Here is a 24,382-nt window from a genome sequence, read left to right on the forward strand (position 1 = left end):
TTATTGATTAATTGTATTAATAATGTTTTATTCTCGGGTTTTTTATAGTTTGAGGCCTTACATTCAAATTTTTAATCAATCGAGTTAATTTTTATATATGGGGAAAGGTAGGGGTCCAGTTTCATTCTTCTCCGTATGGTTAGCCAGCCATCTCTGTACGATTTATCGAATAAGGAACCCTTTTCCCCATTGCTTTTGTCAACTTTGTCGAAGAACATTCTGGACATTGGCATAGGGAAATAATTTATGAGTAAGCCCTCAAAAGCAATTGCAACAAAAACAAAGTTTGACAAGTGGGACCTAGTTATAATAAAGAGCTTCCGCACAGCAGAAGAAACTCTCAACAGAGTACACAGACAGTCTACAGAATGGGAGAAAATATTTGCCAATTACCCATCTGACAAAGGACTAATATCCAAAATGTAAAAGGAACTTAAGCAAATCTGCAAACAAAAACTAAATAACCACATTAAAAAGTGGGCAAAGAACATAAACAGGCACCTCTCAAAAGCAGACATGCAAGTATCCAACAAATACATGAAAAAACTCTCAACATCACTAATCATTAGAGAAATGCAAATTAAAACTACAATGAGATACTGTCTCACACCAATAAGAATGACTATTATTAAAAAGTCAAAACACAACAGATGCTAGGGAGGCTAAAAAGAAAAGGGAACACTTATACACTGTTCGTGAAAATGTAAATTAGTTCAGCCACTGTGGAAAGCAGTTTGGAGATTTCTCAAAGAACTTAAAACAGAGCTACCATTTGACACAGCAGTCCCATTACTGAGTATATATCCAAAAGAAAATAAATCACTCTATCAAAAGACACATGCACTCATATGTTCATTGCAGCATTATTCACAATAGCAAAGGCATGGAATCAATCTAAGTGCTCATCAATGGTGGATTGGATAAAGAAAACGTGTTACATATATACCACGGATTACTATACAGTCATGAGAAAGAATTCATGTCCTTCACAGCAACATGAATGCAGCTGGAGGTCATTACTCCAGGTGAATTAGTGAAGGAGCAGAAAACGATATACTGCAAGTTCTTACTTATAAGTGTAAGCTAAACATTGGGTACCCTGGGCATAAAGATGACAGCAATAGACACTGGGGACTAAGAGAGTCAGGAATAAAGGAAGGGGGCAAAGGTTGAAAAACTAATTGTTGGATACTATGCTCACTACCTGAGTGATGGGATTATTCCTATCTCAAACCTCAGCATCAGGCAATATACTAATGTAACAAACCTGCAAATGTATCCCCTGAATCTAGAATAAAATTTGAATTTGTAAAAAATGAAATAAAGATTCAATTTACCCAAAATATCATATTAGCAATGTAATAAGAATTATTACCATTTAATATATTAATACTAAAACACAAATATAAAATATTCATTCATTTTATCAGTCATTCAATAAACATATATTGAATATTATATTCTAGGCACTTGGGATACGACAGTGAACAAAGAGATAAAAAGTTTCACTGAGTTTACACCCTAGCAAGAGGAGACAGACAGCAGAGAATGCATCAACAAACATATAAGTGTATAGAAGTGATAAATCATATGAAGAGCAATAAAGCAGAAAATGGTTATAGAGAGTTATGGAGAAGTACTATTTTATGTCGGAGGGACAAGGACATGTATTTGAATAGAGACCTGAATGAAATGCACCCTAATGTTCACTGGGGGAAGTCATTTCAAGCAGAAGGAATACTGGGTGAAACAGACTTGAGTGGAGAAAATGTTTGTCATGTCCAGGAACAGGAACATTTCTGACATGGTTTATTATGAGTTAAAGAGAGAAAGATCACTAGGATTAAGAGTGGGGTATGGTGTATTTGGGCTAGAGTGATGACTTCGAGCTTTATTCTGAGTGAGCCCCTGGAGGGTTTAGAACATGTGTGACATGATCTCACTTAAGCTTAAAAGGATCACTCTGCGTACTGTAGGTTGGGGGCTGTGGTAGGTGGACAGGCAATTTTAGAAGTAGGAAGACCAGTTAGAAGAGTATTTCCACAATTGTTGGGGAGAACATCTTGGGGTGGGACAGGGTATTAGTCGTGTTGTTTATAACACATGGTTTTATTCTGGATATATTTTAAATAGATCTCTGATGTATTAGAAGTAGACAGTGACAGAAAAAGTTAAGGACCAGTCACAGGTTTTTGTCTTCAGTAACTGAAGGCTAGGAGGTGTCATTCTAAGATGAAGAAAACTAGGGAATATATGGTGTAGAGGAGGAGCTCAAAGGTAGTGTTTTAGTCATGTCCAGTTTCAGTTGCCTGTGAACCAGTTAGAGATATTGACTAGGTGGTGGATTCCTACATCAAGCTGGTTTCCACTCTGATTCCAGTAGTCAGGATGCAGTTTGGTAAAGAGAGTTATCTCTATTGTTCACATATCACACATTTCCTAACCAAAGTAAATACATGTACGTATTCCATCTCTGAGTTTTCTATGACATCTGGAAGAGCTAATAGACCTTCTATTTATGCTTCTCTGTTGTTTATCTTATTGTAATTAATTACGATTAGCCTAAGCTCCTGAACATAGTAACAATAGCACTAACCATGACCATCAATTGACTTTTTTACTCTGTGCCAAACACTCTTCTACGTATTTTATAAAATTACAGTCCTTGCCAAATGCGTATTTTATTTCAAATGCACCAAATGCATAGCTGAGGCTTTAAAATGTCAAATAATTTGCTCATGGTTACATGGGTGATAGGTTTAAATAATTATAAATTCTATGTTCTTAAAGAGCATTTGTAATCATACTATAGATTTTGACACAAATCGTTTCTCCCTTTATGTAAATTTTCCCCTCCAATAAACACAGTAAAGCAATATAGTAAGAGGAAGCCGTTTTATTCAAACAAAGTAACTTAAAAAACCTTAGTGATTTCTACCACCAGAAAAGTATTTCTCTGCTTTTGTTGTTGTTGTTGTTGTTATTTTGGATTTTTGTTTGTTTGTTTTTGGTCTCACTCTTCCTAAGTGGACATCGCTGTATCGAAATATGAATAGCACTCTCCTGCTCTGATCTAAGACATTCTGGCTTTCACAGACTCCCCCATCCTGTATGTAATACTTATCATTGTGCCCCTATTCCTAAACATTCTAATACTTTTATATTCAGGTTTTTGACCATTCAGCAATACTCTTCCATTAAAGTATTGCTTTGGAGGGTTTAAAATCTCTTGACAATTCTGGCTGCCATTCCAGGAAGTTGGCTGTGAGAGATGGGGCTGGTTTTTAAGAGGGTATGAAGCTATGATACTGCATGTGAGCAAAAATTGCAACTGGTTGCTTTTGTTTACTGTTTATAACTTTGGACAGTTGCAATTTAATTGCAAATAAGGATATTAGCTAATAATTAGGTGAAATTCCTTGTATTCATTTCAAAGGGAAAAAAAGGAAAGAGAGCTTGCATCATGTTTTGGGCACTATTTTAGCCAATCTGTTCTATCACACCTCTGGGTTTCCATAAAGATGGAACTTAAACTCCACCAGTGAGTAGGGAACTCATCCAGGAGCTGTGTCAAATACTTTGAATTTACTGATCCACTTTTAATCTAAAGTCACATTCACCTGGCTCTAAACTTTGACTATATAATCTCAATTTAGACTTCTGCCATTAGCCCCTTTAAATCTATTGCTCATATGTATTCTACCATCATCATGCTTTGTGATCAGGCAGGCCTATGTTGAGTTTCAGAGGCGTTATTTACTTTCTGTGTAATGATGGAAAAAGTTAGATAATCCTTTGTTTCCCAGATTGTGTTTGTTTGTTTGTTTGTTTTTTAATAAAACCGAGTTTGTTTTTTTTTAAATCAAATACGAGTGTATATGTGTAATCTCTTTTATACATATGTTTTCACTCATAAACACAGTCTCCTTTAAATGACAACTACTCTGCAAAGTTATTGGGAATGTAGCAAAATTAAAGTACAAGAAACACATGCCATAGAAGCTGTAAAATAGTAGATGTTCAATAAACATTATTAAATTTTAATATGTAAATTAAATGCATATTAATTTATAATTCTGACAGAAAAATGTGTTCTGTTACAATGATTCAAAAGATAATTTTCAAAAAATTTATCATTTTTTCCAGTACATTGGGATAAAACCCACTTTATGCAACTGTACCCTTTAATTCATTTTCCTAAAGAAAAGTACAAAAGACTAGACTAAAATTGAGATAAGCATTTAAAGGAAAAAATCCTTTGACTCAGAGTCCAAAACAAGCTGTAAATGGTTCATTTTCCAAAAGAATTAGTTTTATACATAATATAAAGAATTTTACACTATAAACAAAGACTGCTGTACATGTACTTAAATTAGAATTCTAATATCAGCTTTTCCTCTAATTCTTCTGGAGCACAAAGCATATTTGCAAGTCAGAAATCTAATAATTTCAAAGGACAGACTGTCTTAGAATAAGCTTTTACCCTTAAGATACCTGGAAAGATAGTACTCATTCTTTCCCTTGGCTCAAAGTCCAATATATCAGTAAGTTTTAATTTAATTTACAAAACTCTGCCATATTAACATGAAGAGCACACTATGCTTAATGTTTAAGCGTTAAAAAGATAGCTTTTGACATGTATATATGAGCATGTAGATTGAATCAAATATGAGTGTATGTGTGTAATTTCTTTTATATATATGTTTTCACTCATAAACACAGTCTCTTTTAAATATTTTCTATATTAGAGAAACCTTTGCATTTGAAACCACAAAGATTTTGTTATACTAAAAATAGCTATTAGAATACAGTATTTATTCATTAAAATGTGAGTAATTTATCCATATGTGGGGATCCACATGCTTCAAAAAACTATAAAAGCAAAACTTTAAAGGAGAATTTTCAATGATGATGAACACTTTAAACAAAGTATCATTATGGAATTGTCTGATTACTTCTCCAACTGTCCAACAAGGAACTAAACGACTTTAAGAAAACCGAAATGTTTTCCATGTAGTCAACTTTCTGTAAAGTGTCAATGACAAGTGGTGTAATAGGACATAAAATTTGGGTTGTTTTGTCAGCTTTGACTGTTCTTATACCTTTTAACAATTCTCCTAACGGCTCCATTGATCTCTGTGTTTGTTTGACAGGCACTGTCACAAGTGACTCTCCTTCTGAGAGTTTGCTTCATTATCCTGACCTTGACTTCCATTGGATTTCTTCTGGATCAAAGGCAAGAAGTGAAATTCTTGCATTGTTTTTACTTTTACTCAATTCAATAATTTTCCACAGAGTAGTAAAATAAAAAGTATATTCTGTAACTTTATAGTGTAGTTTAAAAAATAAATATAAAACTTTGATATTTGACTTTTCATTATTTTAGAGAAGTTAACTATATCAGTTATCCTAACTACTCATTTTTTAAATGAATGAAGTATGAAGACATTAAATCAGTGAAAAGAGTAGAGTCTCACTTACTGTTAAATCCTAGAAATTTAGTTGCCTAATATTTTATTTAATTAGCTGAAAATAAACTTCATAACTCATCAATCTCAAACTAAGATTATGGTTGATAAAGAATCAGATTTTTCCCGGGCTGGACGCAGTGACTCACGCCTGTTAATTCCCTAGCACGTTTTGGAGCGAGGCGGCGGATCACGAGTTCATGAAATCGAGACCATCCTGGTAACAGGGTGAAACCCCGTCTCTACTAAAAAATACAAAAAAAAAAAAAAAAAAAAAAAAAAAAAAAAAAATTAGCTGGTGTGTGGCGGGCGCTGTAGTCCAGCTACTAGGGAAGCTGAGGCAGGAGAATGGCATGAACCTGGGAGGCGGAGCTTCCAGTGATCTGTGAGCCCAGATGGCGCCACTGCACTCCAGCCTGGGCGGCAAAGCAAGACTCCGTCTCAAAAAAGAAAAAAGAACAGATTTTCCCTAAAAGGATGAGTGTTCTTTCTTAGTTTACTCACTATTTTCAAATAGTTTCGGGGGATATGCTTTTCAAATATATTTAAATACTAGATATTTCTTGAGAATGAAAAGTTTATCTCTATATTAATTATAACATGTAAACATACAAAGAGCATATTTAAAGCTAATGCATGTAATGACATTTTATTTCAGACCCAAGGCAGCTTTTATGGAAACTCTCCGTTGCTTGATGTTCCTAATGCTGTACAGATTTGGTCACCTGAAGCCTGTAGTCCCTTCCTTGTCATCTGCTTTTGAGGTAAGACATTTGTTTTAGGTAGCCGCAGGACAGCATATACCTACCGCACATTTAATTTATTCATTCAATGATGTTTTCTCTACTTCATTTCTGACCAGTACTTGTGGGAAATCTTGACCTTTTTTCTTCTTACTTACCAGTACTTGCTAGTTGTGTCATCTGAGCTAGTTAATATTGATGAGCCAGTTTTTTGCCCCTAAAGTTGGATTGATACCATTAACCGAGAGTTGTTGGACACATTACATTACACAACCTTTATAAAGAAATCAGACCACGTAATAGGTTCTCAAGAAGTAGAAGAATTGATTTTACAAGAATTTTTTGGCAGAAACTCTGCCATTTGAGATTTTTAAAAAACTTTTAAAGTGAAAATCGTGAACAAGTTTCCTTGTCAGTTACCTGTAAAAAGTAATCATTCTATGGAAATAAAGTCACTGAAGTCAATGAGATTTTCTACAAGTGAAAATATGATCTTCTGGTATGGTTAATTCTTATCTTTCAAGAACTGTATTGAACTTTTGGGTGTATATTTATTGTTTAGAATCTAGGCAGCTGTTAAAGACATTTATTTTCTCATCACTAGTGCATTAATAGACAGTGTATTAAGTTTTCAATTAAGGGTTATATTGTTTAACTTTGGTGCCAAGACACCTGCCAACATCACCAGAATGTGCAATGTGTAACCTTATTTAAGCATTAAGCATAAATACTAATATCCCCTGCTTTTAGCATCAGTGAAAAACCCAATATATACACTTTCATTATTTAGTATTGATTATAAATTGAAACAACTCCTTTGGAAGTAATTTGGTGATATCTATCAAAATTGCAAATAAACATACCCTTTAACCCAGCATTTCACTTCTAGGAATTTATGCTACTGAAATGATATGCTCACACACATGCGAATTGGTGTATATGCAATATTATTCATTGTAGCATTATTTGTTATGACATAAGATTAGCAACAATTTAATGGCCATGAATAGAGGACTAGTTAAAAATTATTATTCATTAATAAAGTAGTAAAATATGTATCAATAATAAAACAGGAAACCCTTTAGTACCAATAAGGAGCAATCTTAACAATAAAACATGATACAGGATTCCATGTGAAGTATCCTGCCTTACAATGTACATAAGTATAAAAACAGGGAGAGGGAGACATAGGTATATAAACGTATAAATGTATTTTATTGTATGTATGTAAATATATCTAGGAAGATAAACAAAACCTAACATGTTGCTTGTGGGAAGAAAAGTTGAATTTTGTGGTTAGAAGAAAGGGAGAAGCAGAAGATTCTTTACTAATATTCTTTGATACCTTTAAAACTTCTAAATTTCTAAACCATAGGGGTATATATACACATACATATAATGTGAATTTAAACCATGAAGCATACTGTCTTAATATCAGGATCTTGGATATCATCTAATATAATATATTCTGCATTACAGTTGATTTAATGTGTGTGTTTATTTCATCTCTTCAAATTACAACCTAAAAGCAAAATAATCGTAAATTATACATATTTAATGAAATTCAGAAATACACATGCTGAAAAAAAAATCATGAAATCAAAGAAAATGGCAGTTTAACACCCTAGATGAGGGCACATTCTAATTTAAAGCATGAAAGACAATAATTTCATTTAATGAGAGTCCTCTTAGGTTTATGGTGATAGTTTATCTGACACACTCCAGAAGCAAATAGAGAACATAGGTTCCTGAAATTAGCCAATGTTGTAAACATGTGGGAATGTGTGCTTACGAAAACATGCCGCATTTGCTATTCTTTGATGATGAGATGGTGGAGGGCAATGTAGTATGCATGCCCAGCTTTTAACCATGATGAACTCTAGTGATAAGATGATGTCAGTTATTTAGTTAATAGATGAAGGTGAATGGTAAGGACTTGAACTTTGAAGCCATATTGCCTGAATTTGATTCTTGGCTTAAGAACTAAGTAGCTGTGTGTTCTTTGACAATTACTTCACCACTTAACTATTCTTAGTCTTGCTTTCCTCATCTGTAAAAGGAGGAAGTATAACATCCATCTAAATAGGATTTTGAGGATTAAGTAAGAGAATATGTGTAAGGAATTTAGTGCAGTGATTAACACGTAGTAAGTGCTCCACAAAAGTTAGGCACTGTTATTATTGTTATTTTATATTAATTTAAGGATCATTTGAAATAATTCTTTGGCCTTGGCCTGCCTTGAAGTCTACAAGTCAAGTTTGGAGACAGCTAGAATGAGAAGTGGGGAAGAACAACAATTTTGAAGGAAATGTCAGAGCTATGAATTCTTAGTCTGACACTTACTGTCTGTGACTTTGGACTCTGTGCCTCAGGTTGTTCAACTGTAAAATAGGTTTAATAAGAGCTAACATACATTGAGCTCTTACTATGTCCTAAATGCCTTACTAGTATTATTCCATTCAGTATTCATATCAAACCTATGATGTAGTTACTTCCATTATCTTCATAATGAGAATATTGAGGGGTGTACACAACTAGTCTAAATGCACGTAACTATTAAGTGAATAAGTCAGGGAACAAACTCAGGAAGTCTGACACTATAACTCTTAATGATCAAGGTACATTTCATCCATGTAATGATAACAATACTCGTCTACCTCAAGGATGATAGCAAAATATAGCAAAAGTAGTTTGGAAAATGTGAAGAGCTATAATAAAATGTCTTATCAATTTAACTGCAAACGAGTTTTGAAGAGACAAGTGGTTTGAATAATTTACCTCTGAATTATCTTTGGTTTATGATTCAGGGAAAACAGGACCTCATGGAAAAATCTTTCAGAGTGCTTAGCTACTCTCCATAAACTACTTCTGTCCATCTGGGCACATGCATGGCCAGTTCTTCAAGAGTAGATGTTGCCTGTGATTTGCCACTAGAATTTTTCTTTAAGGTGATGTTAAAATAGTATTTAATTCACATGATTTGGTGGAAAAATGAAGTGCCACAAAGGAGAGAACATAGGAAGAAATTGATAAATTACAGTTATCATTGTTCATATTACCATATTAGAGTATTATTATTATTAAACTAAGCCATTAATGATTAAACTTGAGCAAGTCTTCTCTGTCAAGAGGTCAAGTGAGATGGCAGCGTAAGACTGGATAAATATTTTGCTAACGACCTTTCTTTTTTAATCTGGGAAGTAGCCTTTTCTTTCCACTTCTTTTTAAAGCTAAACATTGTAAAAATTACAACCAGTTACCAATTCTTATATTATTAATTATGAATTTCAAGTCTGTATTTTCTTCACATTTGTATCCCTTAAAACTTTATGTAACTCTTTGCCATTTATCAGAGTTTTAATAAAAGTGTTCTTTTATTAAATCCCCTTTCTCCTATAATATAAATCAATGTTGTATATATTGGTGACATCAGCTTATAGCCCTGTGACTCTTCTCTATCTAGAAGGCTGGCTAGAGATTTTCTGTTGTATTATTTTATTATATAAGTCAAACTCAGTAAGTCTGCATGGTAATAGTCTTCCTACATTATTTGGGAGTCATATGCCTATCAAATTTATAGTTATCCTCTTTCTGGCAAAGTTATTAATCTGTTTTGCATAAACAAATAAACTGTTCAATGCAGAGAAAACAGATTATAAGAAGATATAACCACACTTCATTAGTGGTTATGTTGATGTGTTGTTACCTAAATGGTTTTATTCTTTCTCTCATTTTTTAAAATTTGGTGATGAATGTATTCTTTAATGAGCATAGATGCCCTTTAATCTAAAATCTCAAAACCTTTTTTTTTCAACTAAGTTTACATGTTGAGAGTTTTGTGATAGGTACTGAGAGGAAATATTTGACAGATATGGCTGCATGACCCTAGAGTTGTCACAGTTTCAAAGACACCATCGTGCTGGTGACAGTGACAGTGAGCAGCCCACTGTGGAAAGAAGCTGCTTCTAAGCTGTGTTGCCAGTGTCCTATGACTCCTATTCATATAAGGCATCACTTAGTAGCAAATGATTTCCAGAAACCACGATTCTTTAAAAATGCCAATATTCTAGCTGTAGCTGGCTGGCATCACGAAGGTGACGAAGACATGGAAATTACTTTGCCTGTTTATTTCTACTTTATTTATAATTTATCAGGTTTTTTCTTCTTATTTTCTTGAGGATCATAACCTGATTTTATCTGCATATGTTCTCAGGTGTGGGCATGAGGGCAGGCATACACACTTTTTATTAATCTCAAAACTGCCTACCTTAAGAAATGACCATATCCTGGCAGTTATTATAGCTTTTGTATCCAGATGACCCTTAAACAACATGGGCTTGAATGCACAGGTCCATCTATATGTGGATTTTTTTTCAGTAAATATTACACTAAGTGTGCCTGTCTCTCTGGCCTCCTCTTCCACCTCGTCCACCTCCTCCACTTATTCCAACCTCTGCCACTCCTGAGATAGCAAGGCCAAAGCCGCCTCTTCCTCCTCCTTCTCAGACTACTTAACATGAAGAAGATGAGAAAAAAATACCTTTATGATGACCTACTTCAACTTAATAAAAAATTTTCTTCCTTATTATTTTATTAGCATTTTCATTTCTTTAGCTTACTTCATTGTAAGAATACAGCGTATCATACATAAAACATACAGAATATGTGTTAATCATCTGTTCATGTTAGCACCAAGGCTTCTGGTCAACAGTAGGCAATTAATAGCTACATTTTCGGGGGAGGTGAAAGTTATAGGCGAATTTTTGACAGCACAGGGGGTTGGCCCCACTAACCTCCGAGTTGTTCAAGGGTCAAGTGTACATATTGCTAACAATGTAATACTTCCTTTGAAGCTTATAGTTATTTTAATATTGTTATCAGTCATTTCAACCAGATTTTTGAGTACCTCTGTCTGCTTTCATTTCTCTTCTGCATAATGAGAATAATAATAGTAGCACCTACTTTGGCGGGTGGACGTGTAGATTAAATAAGATTATACATACAAAAAGTACTTATTATAATGTCTGTAAATGTGCAGTATGTTGTGCCTACTCCACCAAAAGCTTCAGTTAACTAATATTACCACTTCTATGATTACTACTGAGAATATATTAAAAGCACAGGCTGTAGGGCACCTGTGATGATTCTTAGTAAGGAACACATTAGTATAAGTTCTCCTTGTCCCAGTTAGTTTCTCTGAGTATTAAAAATGTCTTTGGAACATGAATTTATAGTATTTTTCTATAATTCAAATACACTATCATATGGAAAGGTTTCAGGATTTTTTGTAATTTATGATTTCATATATCACAAATTAATCATGATTGCAGTGATCATGTAACATACAATAAAACATTTTATTTAGAACTTGTTTGGCAAATGTGGATTACTCAACCCAGCTTAGTGAGAAATGAACAGAGGTAGGAGTTTAGTTGTTGACTGTATTTTAGGATAAATAAAACGATGGCTTCTAAGACACAGCACGTAACTTTGTTTCTAACTGAGTCATATGAAAGATTATCTTTGTTCATTGTACTCACGTTTAAGAACTGCTTGCAAAAAATTTTACTTCTACAAAAGAAAATACATGATATATGTGTAGGTTGCTTGGATTCTTCTCAATGTTTATATTTAAGGTATTTCATTTTTAAAACTGTAAATATGTGTCTTTTAAATGAAATGTTTTCACTACAGTAATAGAAAACCACACGTTGGAAACGCCCAAAGCATACATTTAAAATGTCATCAAGTTCTGAGTAAAATTAAAGTAAATATGAGTAAAATAATAAATCTAATTAATTTCTTTCTTTTTTTCTTTTCTTTCTTTCTTCTTTCTTTTTTTTTTGAGATGGAGTCTGGCTCTGTCACCCAGGCTGGAGTGTAGTGGCATCATCTTGACTAACTGCAACCCCTGCCTTCTGGGTTAAAGTGATTCTCCTGCCTCAGCCTCCTGAGTAGCTGGGATTACAGGGGCCCACCACAGCCCCCAGCTAACGTTTGTATTTTTAGTAGAGGTAGAGCTTTACCACATGTTGGACAGCCTGGTTTCGAACTTCTGGCCTCAAGTGATCTGCCCACCTTGGCTTCCCAAAGTGCTGGGATTACAGGTGTGAGCCACCGCGCCTGGTCACNCGCCCTCCCAAAGTGCTGGGATTACAGGCTTGAGCCACGGTGCCCAGCCAATTTTTTGTATTTTTTAATAGAGATAGGGTTTCACTGTGTTAGCCAGGATGGTCTCGATCTCCTGACCTAGTGATCCGCCCGCCTTGGCCTCCCAAGGTGCGGAGATTAAATCTAATTAATTTCTAAAACTCCATATCTGAAAATAAAATCCTTATAAAAATGGCATTGAATAGGATCATCGGTAATATGGGGATATTTATATTAATGCCATTGTTAAAATCACTTCTATCATTTCCATCCCAATCACTGTTTTATTTTTAAAATGTTATATTTAGGTCATCATCCCCAATACTTCAAAGAATAAAACCAAAGCAAGCAAAATAAAGACAGGTAGAACAGACCTAAAACTCAGAGAGGCGCTTCCTTCTCCTTCTCTTGGCTGATGTTGGGTGCCAAAGAGTTACCATGAAGACATGTTCTGGGAGTTTCTGTCAATGTCAGAGAATATGGGAATATGAGTTATCTAGGAGTAGGTTTGCATTGCTTTCTTCTCAGTGGTTCAGAAGTCCCTGCTAAGCTCAGGAGAGTAGAAGTTTAAGGTCTTTTTATCTTGGGGAGGGACTGAGTTTGGAGTGTAGAAAATCCCACATGCATCTAAGGAGGGAATCCCTGAAGGGATTCTTACCCTCCTAGGTCACCGTTCTGACTGAAATCATGTGGAGTACCACCATTAACTAGAACGTATCTCCCCCTTTAGGAAACACCCTACTTGTCTTCCAACTCTGGAATCTAATTACTATGCCTTCTTATTAGTTGTCCTTTCCACATTATTATCTTGTCTGGGCAGCTCTTTTGAAAAAGCATTAACCCAAGGTTAACAATTTGCTACCTCAGCCATTTTATGTGCAGAAGAAACCAACACTCACAGCAGCAACCTTAAGACTCTTCAATTTTTATTGACTTCTTCAATAAATATTAAATGTGCACTGACAATATCTGCTATGTAGCTGTTACATACCAAACTTCAGAAGAACACATTGTGGTTATTTCAACCTAAATAGAATGCTGAATTAAATGTTTATTGACTTCAAATTGCAAGGGATGCATATTCAGATGTCTCTTTATACCCAGTTAATATGTCAACATATATGTATCAGAAAATGAAGGAAGATTCACCAGTTCTTAGCAAGCTACATACTTTCATGGGTTCTTCCTTTTCCTGTCTTGCTTTCTTTCTCTTCCTTTTTTCCTTTGGTATGTATGTATGTGTTTATTTATTTGGTAAAATTCAGGCTTCCATGGCGTTTATCGGGTTTTGCATGACTGAAGACTGCATCTGCAAGGCTTCTTGAAGACTAGGCTCAGGAACTCTATATACTTCCTGCCACATTCCATTGGTCAAACAAATCATCAGACCAGCCAAAAATCAGAGGGTGGAGAAATAAACTATTTTGATTAGAAGAGCAGTAAGATCCATTGCAAAAGGGCACACATAAATATATGGCCTTTTATTGGTCTACCACACTGAGGTTACATATATTTACTTGGGTTCATCCCACAGTGGTGATTAGTGTGTTGGCATCACAGAATGGTTGTCTGAAGTCATCTTAAACGAGTCATTTAAACTGTTTATCTGGCTACAAGATGAATGTAAGGAATAGACTGTCCTCAAAAATGTTTCATGATATGTATGCTAGTCTGCTATATACATACTTTTGGGTTCAAAGTGAAAAACACACACACGCACACACACAAATATTCGTAGTATAGAGCAATTTTGACTCATCTATTTCAGTATTATTCAAATGCGTATTTTTTTCTTTTTTTTCTCTGAGATGGAGTCTCGCTCCTTTTGCCCAGACTGGAATACAATGGCGCAATCTCGGCTCACTGCAAGCTCCTGCTCCCAGGTTTAGGCGATTCTCCTGCCTCAGCCTCCTGAGTTAGCTGGGATTACAGGTGCCTGCCACCACACTCGGCTAATTTTTTTTTTTTTATATACTTTTAGTAGAGAGGGGATTTTGCCATGTTGGCCAGGTTGGTCTCGAACTCCTGACCTCAGGTGATCTGCCTGTTTTGGCCTCCGAAAGTGCTGGGATTATAGGCATGAGCCACCATGCCTGGGCCCTAATATTTTTATAAAGTGTACAAAGTTTGCATTTAAAAGTAGTAGCTATATTAGTTTTATTTAACATTTTTATCACATAAATTTTTTCATATAGCATTTGAGAGATATTTAGATACATCTTTATAAAAGATAAAATAAACACTATTCTAAATAAAATTATATAATACCAGTAAAGTATTAATAACACTGTGTTATCTGCCATCTGTGTGATAACACTCATATTTCCACAGATAGAACAATTATTTTGTACTTTGTTTTTATCATTTCCATGATTTTAAAAAAACTGTAATTTATCAGATTTTCTGTAAGATATCATTAAGCAATATATGATTTCATTTTTTAAAATTTGTGAGTACAATAAAATGACATCATATATATGGTTTCTTATACTATATATTTATGGTTTCTTATACTATATATAGTTTCCTATGTTATATAAAATTTCTGCAGAAATGTTTTTTATTTTTAAAATGTATTCTTTTTGTTGCCTGTACTTGTATCCATTTCTATTCCTGTAAACTGGTTCACTGTTGACTATATGTATCTATCTATTCTCTAGTATTTGTTTCTAGGTTTTTCTATTGCAATGCTGCAATAAAAATTCATGTACACATCTTCTAGTGCACATTGCATATTTGTAGAGTTTCTCTAGTTTATACGCTAGATGGGAATTGCTGGATTGTAGCAAATGTGCTTGTTTAAATTCTTTCCATGATGCCAAGTTGTTTTCCATTTGATTATAAAATGTGTGCCACTATCAGAGTGTATCTTTCCTCACCGAAGTTGTAATTGTCAGATTTCTAACCTATTGTCCATTTGGGAAATTAAGTAGTATCTCATTGTATTCCTAATTACTATTTTCTGTTTACTGTTGAAGTGGATCATTATTTTATGTTTAAAGGAATTTGTGTTTCCTTTTCTGTGATTTGTACCTTTTACCCATTCTATTCAGTTGTTTTCTTTTTCTTGATTTTTAGAAATTCTATGTATGATGGTAATATCAGTCCTTTGTCATTTATGTTTATTCAAAGTATCTTCTCCCATGTTGTAGTTTGTCTCATCACCCCGGGGCTGAACGCAAATAGATTTTATTTCCATAGAGCAATTCCATATAATACAATACTCCCCTTTATGTATGAAGATGGTACTATTATACCATTCATTGTTATTAATTCAGATAGATATCAGTTTTTTCCATATAGTGCTGATATGTCCAGCTATAATTCCTCCTCTAACAACCAGTTTACATTTATACAACTCCTGGGCAGGGTTATGAATACAGACTATAATTATGCAAAAATACTAAGCTAATATATAATTTGAATTAATTCCATGATTTTGGTTTCTTTTTTTTTTTTTTCTTTTTTTTTTTGAGGCGGAGTCTCGCTTGGTTGCCCAGGCTGGAGTGCAATGGCATGATCTCAGCTCAAGGCAATCTCCACCTCCCGGGTTCACGCCATTCTCCTGCCTCACCCTCCCAAGTAGCTGGGACTACAGGCACCCACCACCACGCCCGGCTAATTTTTTTGTATTTTTAGTAGAGACGGGTTTTCACCGTGTTAGCCAGGATGGTCTGGATCTCCTGACCTCGTGATCCGTCCATCTCGGCCTCACATAGTGCTGGGATTACAGGCGTGAGCCACTGCACCCAGTCAATCTTGGCTTCTTTAGCAAGATTTACTATTTTAATTTTAAGTGCACAGATGATGATTTTTCTCTATTCATGTACAGGGGAAGATACACTTAAAATTAATCCCAAATTCACCCTACATTATATCAAAATTTCTGAATCATTGGAAAATCTATGTCCATGGTACTATGTTAGTGAGTACAGTAATCTTCTCTTCAATAGGCCAAATATTCATCATTTTACCTGTTCATCAGCCATGTATAAGTCAATATAATCCACTTCATCCTAGCATAGTCCCAGATTGTATACCTTTTATATTCCATAAATTAACATATTTGAAAATTACCTTTATGTAATGTATGAGAATATATTTTATAGGACATAACATATTTTTATTTTTAGAAAAAATTCAAAATTCAGGGAATAGCATAAAACATGTAAACACTGGGGTTATTAGCAGATCCCCTTTGATATTTTTGTGTTAATATAATAAAGCTTTGCAATTATTCTTCTTCCTTTACTTCTAACTCAATTTGAGTATCCCACCACTTAAAAAAATTGTTTTATTTCACTTACCACCCTTATAAATATTTTTAGACTATAAGGGTATAATCTTTCTCAAGATGTATCATTCCATCACATGCAATATTAACAAATGTTTACTGTTCTAGGTCCTATGAAGGGAGCGATATATAGATATATAATTCATGATGTACGTCTATCTCTCATGTACACATTGTTTACTATTCTGTAATAGTACACAGAAAATAACTGAAGGACTGAGTTGTGGGGCTAGCTAAGTTGAAGGTGAAAATAAGCCATTTGGGGTGATTTATTGGTGGTCTCCCTTAAAAAAAATTGTCCTCTTCCTGTATTCCTTCTAAAAGTGGTCACTTTTTCTTTCCATGAACAACAAAATACTTGTAAGTAAAATTAAGCAATATTAGAACATAGTATTGCTTTTCTGCTTTATAAAAGGAGAAAGACTAGTTTTCACACAGTAAATTGCAAACTATCACATGAAATTTTCCAAAATGTATCGGCTTTGTATGGGGTATTAAGATATTGAATCCACACCTAAGAGAATAATACATGATACTTTTCTATGCATCATCTTTATTAAGGCAATTAAAAATTAAAAGACATAAATATAGCTTATATTCTTACTCACTGTCCCTTCTCCTATATGCTCTTAATTTTCAAGTACCAACACAAGCATCCAACAAGTGCAGTTGCTTTTGCAAATAATACTTTATGTTCAAGTAGATGTCATTTTCTACTATTTGTTCACTGTCAGTTTAATGCATATTAATATTACGTATATTTTGAGCAACACTAATTCTATATATTTCTGATTCACATATACTGTAATCATCAGAACATAGGTGTTTTCAGAAAATTTCACGTCCAAAATATACTGAGTTTTTTAAAATTATTTTAAATACATTTCTTTTTTCTTTCAGTTTAGTTGTTTTGTTTCATTTAGTCTTGCTTTTGTGCTTGTTTTACTTTTGTTTGAAAACAGGAAGAGATTCCCTGCCAAGAGTAGATCAACTAAGAGCAAACATGTTGAATTTAGTTTAACATCACAAGCCCTGGAATTTTGAGTGAGTTATAACATGAATACAATCCCCATTAATTAGATTGTTTGGATAAAAATAGAGATTTGAGAATGTTAGAAATCCAGCTTTCTGCATGGCTTGTTCTTCACCACGGAACTAGTTTCCACCCTGTTGACACATCTCTACATTTTTCATGGCTGTCCTATTATTACCTGACTTATTCGTGGGTGTAATCTACCAACGTCAGCGTGGTGAATTACGAGCAGAAGCTTAAAGTAAACATCATTTACTCCTAAGAAATTATTTCCATATCACCCTTGGTTTTCTGCTTGGCATTTAAAAAAGAACCCTGCCCCCTTCCCACCTTTTTAAAAATAATCACCTGTCCTACATTTGAAATAACAAAGGACCTGCATTTCACCTCCTCTCGTCTGAGTGTGCCGTGCACGGTGCTATGATTTATGACCTGCGCATCCGACACTCCCCATGCACTAACAAGATGGCCGCTGCGTTTGAAATATATGCCTCAAATGAAAGTAAACACAACCTGATGATAGTCATGTCAGCACACAAGCAATTAAACACACAGACGTTCTAATTTTTAGCGTTTGTTTTTGTATTGTCATTAATAATAGCGAAAACAGGTGGAGATCTATAAGTGGACAGATTTCGGATACTAGACAACGGCTCTAAAGGGAATCCTGTCGCTAAGAAAAAGGCGCATGGATATTTGGCAGACCGTCAACATGGTTTCCACTAGTACATGACAGGGACTCATTACGGGCTTGCTGTTGCCTGTAAGCTGGTTTCCCTACCATCAACTGCAAGGCCAGAATGCCTGGTTCCAGATGCTCCCGCCAATTGACCGTAAAATTGCCACGCATTTCTGGCCAAGCCTGAGATTTTAAAAGCACTTCCCCCTCCCCTCAACACCCAAACCCCAATTCCCTCTGAAAAGCTGCTCATTATTCTTCCTTTGCCCCTCATCTAAGAAAGAAAAAAAAAAAAAAAAAGAAAGAAAAAAGAAAAAAAAAAACTTACTTCTGGAATCAATTAGAAATGTCTGCCCTTGATGAGGTTTGCACGTGAGTTTGGAGTTGTGAGACTGTGATAGTGGCAGCCAACAGCTGCAGTTTCAGGTGGTAAAATCTGAGAAGGAATTTTCCAGGGTTTATTTACCATCATAAAAATTTTTTAAATAGGCAAGACGTGCAGGGAGACCGTCTTATATGCCTTTGAAAGTGAAGTTAAATTTGGATTATGTATTTATTTTATCCACAGTGAACAAACTGAAGATCTATGATGGCACGATCTTTCGATTTCCCTTAATAGTCTCTGTGAAATGGTTCTAAATACTGGAAATAGAGGTCCTCTTGCTAAAGGTTAATGGTAAAAGAGCATTTGTTATTTCTTCTGTCATATTAACTGTTTGACAAGTAAAGAGTCAAGGTTAATAGAAATCAAACCCATTTTCTGAAGATAATGTGAATTAACAAACTATTTATTTGCAGATACTAATTTAAACGCTATCTGGGCTTTATTATGTCAATATGACCCAACTCTTATTTACTGTATGACAGTACATATTCCACATGATTCATAATCCATAGTACTGTTCATCTTTGTATTTTAACACTTTCTCAGTGATTCATTTAAACACATTTAAAAATAATCTGCATAACATGTTTGCCTAATTTTTTTATCTCTAGCTTTATACTTACCTAAGATATTTTTTAAAAAGAATTGCATTTGATGAGCTGCTATAAATGTATTTTCATTTATGTGTCTGCTTAAAATGTAGTAGCTACTATTGCATGAAAATGTCATTATTTTCCTAAAGCCAAACTGAAAAGCATGGTAACAACTCAGCTATCTGGATTATCACCTGGCATTTCCAAGCATTTAGACTTTTCTTACAAGATACGATGTACATTATATGCACATGATATCCTTCCTAGATGTCTGCTTTTTTCTTCTGCTGGCTAAAAATCTGAGGCAATTTTATATGCACGCGTTTTTATTACTAATCACTCATGCCTTTAAGAAATGCTATCAAATTATCTTCACCCCTGAGAATCACTGTTAAATACAGAGGTTGAGTTTCCTGAACTACCTCTTACTTCTATAATCAAACTGGAATTTTAAGTATATGTTATATCTCTTTCAAGTCTTGTAATTTCTTCTTACATAATGGTGGAGAGGTCAGTAGGGAAGATTTTGTTTTTGCTCCTCTGATATTATCTACATAGTTAAAGACAGTAGAGATAAGTTTAAATTTGCATTTTCATGAGGACCGTTTCTCATTATGCAGACATTTGCCCATGATTTGTTTGGTTTCTAGAATGAAGATCACTACCTGCTATAACTAAGTGAATTCAACCTTATTATCAACTGTACCTAAACTATACTACAATTTTATTATAGCTATCTAATAACTTTTACGTAGGCTGGAAAAATTAGCTGCTTAGAATACCTACTATCTCATGCATGCCACAATGAGCTAAATTTTGTTAAAAGGCATTTTTTTGCCTAATAATGTGCTGGGCAGAGTAGCACATACTAACAACAACAAGAGCAAGGAGAAATAACACTGAACAATGTTTAATTACTATTTCTCCAAAATAATGCCTCATTTATTCTTCTCAATGTCCTCCATATGCTGAGCACATTATTGGTAAGCCAAACTTCCTTTTATTGAGATAAAATAATGAAACTATACACAGCCTTTAACAATATTCTGGAATTTACTTCCCTGTGATCATATTGTCACAGAAAGGAAAAGTTGACTAATTTGTTCATTCCTTTCCTCTGAGGTAAAATACCCCTCATGCCATTCCTAAATACGTTCAGATCTAAGAACAAAATCCAGCTCTTTTTTGTTGAACCCATGAACAGTTGAAACACTCTCACTTGGGAGAAAACAGAAATCTACTCTCTCTGACTCTCAATATGTGTTTTCTTCCTAGGTATCAGGTGTGACTGTAAGCTCTCTAAATATGAGAGAAAAGCAGCTAGCTACCAGAGAATTACTGCTTAAAACTCTTATCCACCTCTAATAACTTTGCTGTTGAAGTGGCATCATCTTCTCTACATGCTTACATACTCCAAGGATGGATACAGATTAAAAGCTAATGTGGATTTTAATACAATTTTTGCTTTTATGTTAACTGATTTTATATTTGCTGAATATTTACCAAAACTCAATATTTATAAATAATTTTATTTGATTTAGTGTACAGCACAAGAAGGTATAATAATATCCTCCCTGCATGGTGTTTGTCTATGACACTATCTGACACTGGATTGGTCTATTTGAACAAGTATTTAATTTACTGTGATGAAATGGAGAAAAACCTGGACCCAGTTTCCAGAAACAGTTATTATAAATTAGCATTGTGAGGAAAGCCACTTAATTCTTAGTTTCACCATTTGTGAAATCAAGAGAATAATCAGTGTTTAATATTTCATATTAGATGTGTGATACAAAAAATTAAGTAAATAGTTATCATTTGTTCACATTTCATATGGTTTGGCTGTGTCCCCACCCAAATCTCATCCTGAATTTTAGTTCCCATAATCCCCCCATGTCATAGGAGGGACCCAATAAGAGGTAATCGAATAATTGGGGGAGGTTACTCCCATCTTGTTCTCATGATAGTGAGTTCTCACCCGACCTTATGTTTTAAAAGGTGCTTTCCCCACTTCACCCGACACTCATTCTTTCTTTTGCCACCCTGTGAAGAGGTGTCTTCTGCTATGATTGTAAGTTTCCTGAGGCCTCCACTGCCATGCAGAACTGTGAGTCAATTAAACCTCTTTTCTTTAGAAATTACCCAGTCTCGAGTATTTCTTCATAGCCGCATGAGAATGGGCTAATACACCATTCGTATATTACTTCACTGAGAAGAATAGGATTTCTAGGAACCTGTGAGAAATGAGGGTAGAAGTTAGCTCTGTCAGATTTTTTTGGTATATGGTGTTTGAGAACATAAAAACAAAATGGAGAGAATAGTGATTCTAATTCTACTTTGCAAGATTTTAACTGTGTCTCCATGTAATCACCACCATGCCCTTTCAACCTATAAAGTCAATCTATAAAAATGAATAATCAAAGTAGACAAAAAACATTTTGCTTGCTATAAATCTGGAAAGGATGGCGCTTACAGTGGTTCCAGGTAAGTTAAAATGAACTCAGATCGTCAGAGGGGAGCCAGGGACAAATTTATTATCGGAAGAAAGTTGGATATTGAAATATCAAAGCCAATATCTTTGATGTAAATGACAACAGGTGTTAAAGAAGGTTTTCTGAGAGTCCTTGTGCCAAGAACTGATGATAGGCCTGTATATAAAACATTTAGCAAGATGATTATTGTCCATGTGCCTCTAGTAAAGGCTTCCAAAGGTATATATTCCTTCCATGTTGTACTCATAAAGTGTTACTTATAAATCATTGAGGTGTCACTCATAGAAAGAAGTCACAATGTGAATCACATTAGTGGTTTATAATAAGCATGTGGAAGTGTTTAATCAAAATGCATTAGGCAGCTAATTTAGAAGAACTTTGAGGTTCTATTTTCCACTTTTTTATTAGTGACACTATGTAGAAATCACGGTGCAATATTTTTTTCAGTGTGCTAAATATTCTTCATATGATTGCTGAAGGCTATGGATAATTTTTGCATGTGATTTTCATTTACTGTTAAACCAACCAAAATAATGGACTTATTTCAACCTGCAGTGGAACATTTAGCTACAGCTTATTCCATTATTCCATAGGAAAACCTTCACGTGAAAAACAGAGTGATGCTATAGTCATATTTAACTCTAGTAAAAACAGCCTTAAAAAAGTAGATCCTCTGACCGTACAGATACACAAGTGTTACAAAGAAGAAATGGAAAGAAATTAGCCAAAGCTATAGCAGAAAAATACAAATTTGAGAAGAAGTGTTGCTGAGTAATTATAATGGATATCCCAAGCCATTTAATTTTACTTAAGATTTTCAAATTTGTGTTACTGTCTTCATACAGCTTTCTTTCACTTGATCCTGAAGTCATTTTTTTCTGGCAATAGCATTTTTCTGGCTTCTTTTTTCCTATTGATGCCTGAACAGTTTCATGTATCATTCAATGCAATTTCACTTGCTTATCTCTGGCCAGGATCATTTTAAGTAGAATGTGTTTGACTTTAGCACTATATTGATGTATGTTGATGGGGGTTTCTCCCAAGACAAAGGATACAGATGAATGAGTTCAGGTGTCCTTTGGAGTTGGAGTTGAGTCATTAGGATATGGATCTTTGGGAGAACACGAGTCTGTGCTAAACTATTCCTTTTGGATTACATGTCAATGGGGATTCTCTGTTCTTCCCATCTCTAATATAATATTACCATTAATACAAAAGGGCAATACCATCATGATAAACATCAAAGGCACCGTGGAAGATCAAAAGTCACAGAGAGTAATAGTTAACTTCAGGAAAATGTCTTTGAGATCAAGAGCTGAGTAAACTGTATTTAGTAAGAGTAAAGGCAAGCAAAGTTATAAGCAGTTGCTTTTGACATAAAGATAAGGTTTATCTCCCATCAATATCCTCCATCTTGTGTCAAGGTGATGGTGATACTGTATTTAATAAAGTATTTATACACACTGCATTTAATTTAGTTTCTTATCAGTCAACAGGTTCCAGACTGAAACAAACTCAGGAATCATAAGCTAAATACAGCACTTGGTTGTACTTTGCTTGATCTGCACAGAGCTATTTATTTTTAAATTAAAATTTTATAGTTTGCCAATGTTTCTTAATCAGGAGATTTTAAGAACTTAGATAGTGGTTTCTCTTGAAAAATTCAAAGATCTGGCCACACTGAGCCCACATTTCCTTGGGACATCAATGAGTTGGGACTGAGGATGTTTTTGAGTCATGAATTGTCTTCTAGGATAGATTTTAATTATTTTAGGCTATAAGACATCAAGTAGGCTAGACATATAGAGGAGACAGATAAGATTACAAATCCCTGTGGCTTTCGGACATAGAAGTAAATAACGAACTTTCTATCATGGATTAAAGAATCATGTTTAAACATTAGATGAAAATAAATGGAGCTCTTGTCAGCTTTCATCAGTTGTGCTATTTTACAAGTGGGAGAAACCTACTTATCTAGTTTGGCATTTACAATTTACAAATGTGCTCTGTCTTTAAGAGGTTAAGTTTCCTGACCAGTTACATGGTTAGTGAAGAGCCAGGAAATGGATTCAGGCCCTTTAATCTATGTATGAATATATGGTTGTATGTGCATACAATTGGACCGGAATTATACACAAAAAGAGGGTAACATTGGAATCCTCTGGGGAGAAGAATTGCAATACAGGAAAATGGATAGAGAAGAGAACTTTTCACAGAGTCATTTAAAATGTTATTCATCTTAATGTAGTACCTACATTCACCTTAAAGTATTACCTACTTATATTCAAATGGATATAGAAAAGAACTTTTCACAGAATCACTTAAAGTTTGATTCACCTTAATGTCGTATCTATTTAAAAAAGAGCGTATATTTACACTCCAAAGAGTCATTTTTCCATGAATGGGAAATAAGTATAATACATAAAATATAAATTTAGATATACAAAATAGTTACTTAAAACACTATTAATTTAAACAAGTGGATCTAATTTTAAAATCGTCATAATAATAAGATACAGTTCAATTCAGACAACTTTTTTTTTTT

At 34.3% G+C, this 24,382-nt stretch overlaps 1 protein-coding gene across 1 annotated transcript in view; it reads left to right on the top strand.

Moving 5' to 3' along the window:
• Positions 1 to 24,382, top strand: part of AGMO (alkylglycerol monooxygenase) — a 373,644-nt gene that overhangs the window by 203,513 nt on the left and 145,749 nt on the right. The window contains exons 11-12 of the mRNA XM_017889065.1: positions 5,154 to 5,236; positions 6,127 to 6,232. Of these exons, the coding sequence (XP_017744554.1) occupies positions 5,154 to 5,236; positions 6,127 to 6,232 (189 nt within the window). The remainder of the gene's footprint in view (positions 1 to 5,153; positions 5,237 to 6,126; positions 6,233 to 24,382) is intronic.

The sequence above is a fragment of the Rhinopithecus bieti genome, unplaced genomic scaffold, assembly GCF_001698545.2.
Source record: "Rhinopithecus bieti isolate Rb0 unplaced genomic scaffold, ASM169854v2 scaffold_16834, whole genome shotgun sequence".
In the NCBI taxonomy this organism is placed as follows: Eukaryota; Metazoa; Chordata; class Mammalia; order Primates; family Cercopithecidae; genus Rhinopithecus; species Rhinopithecus bieti.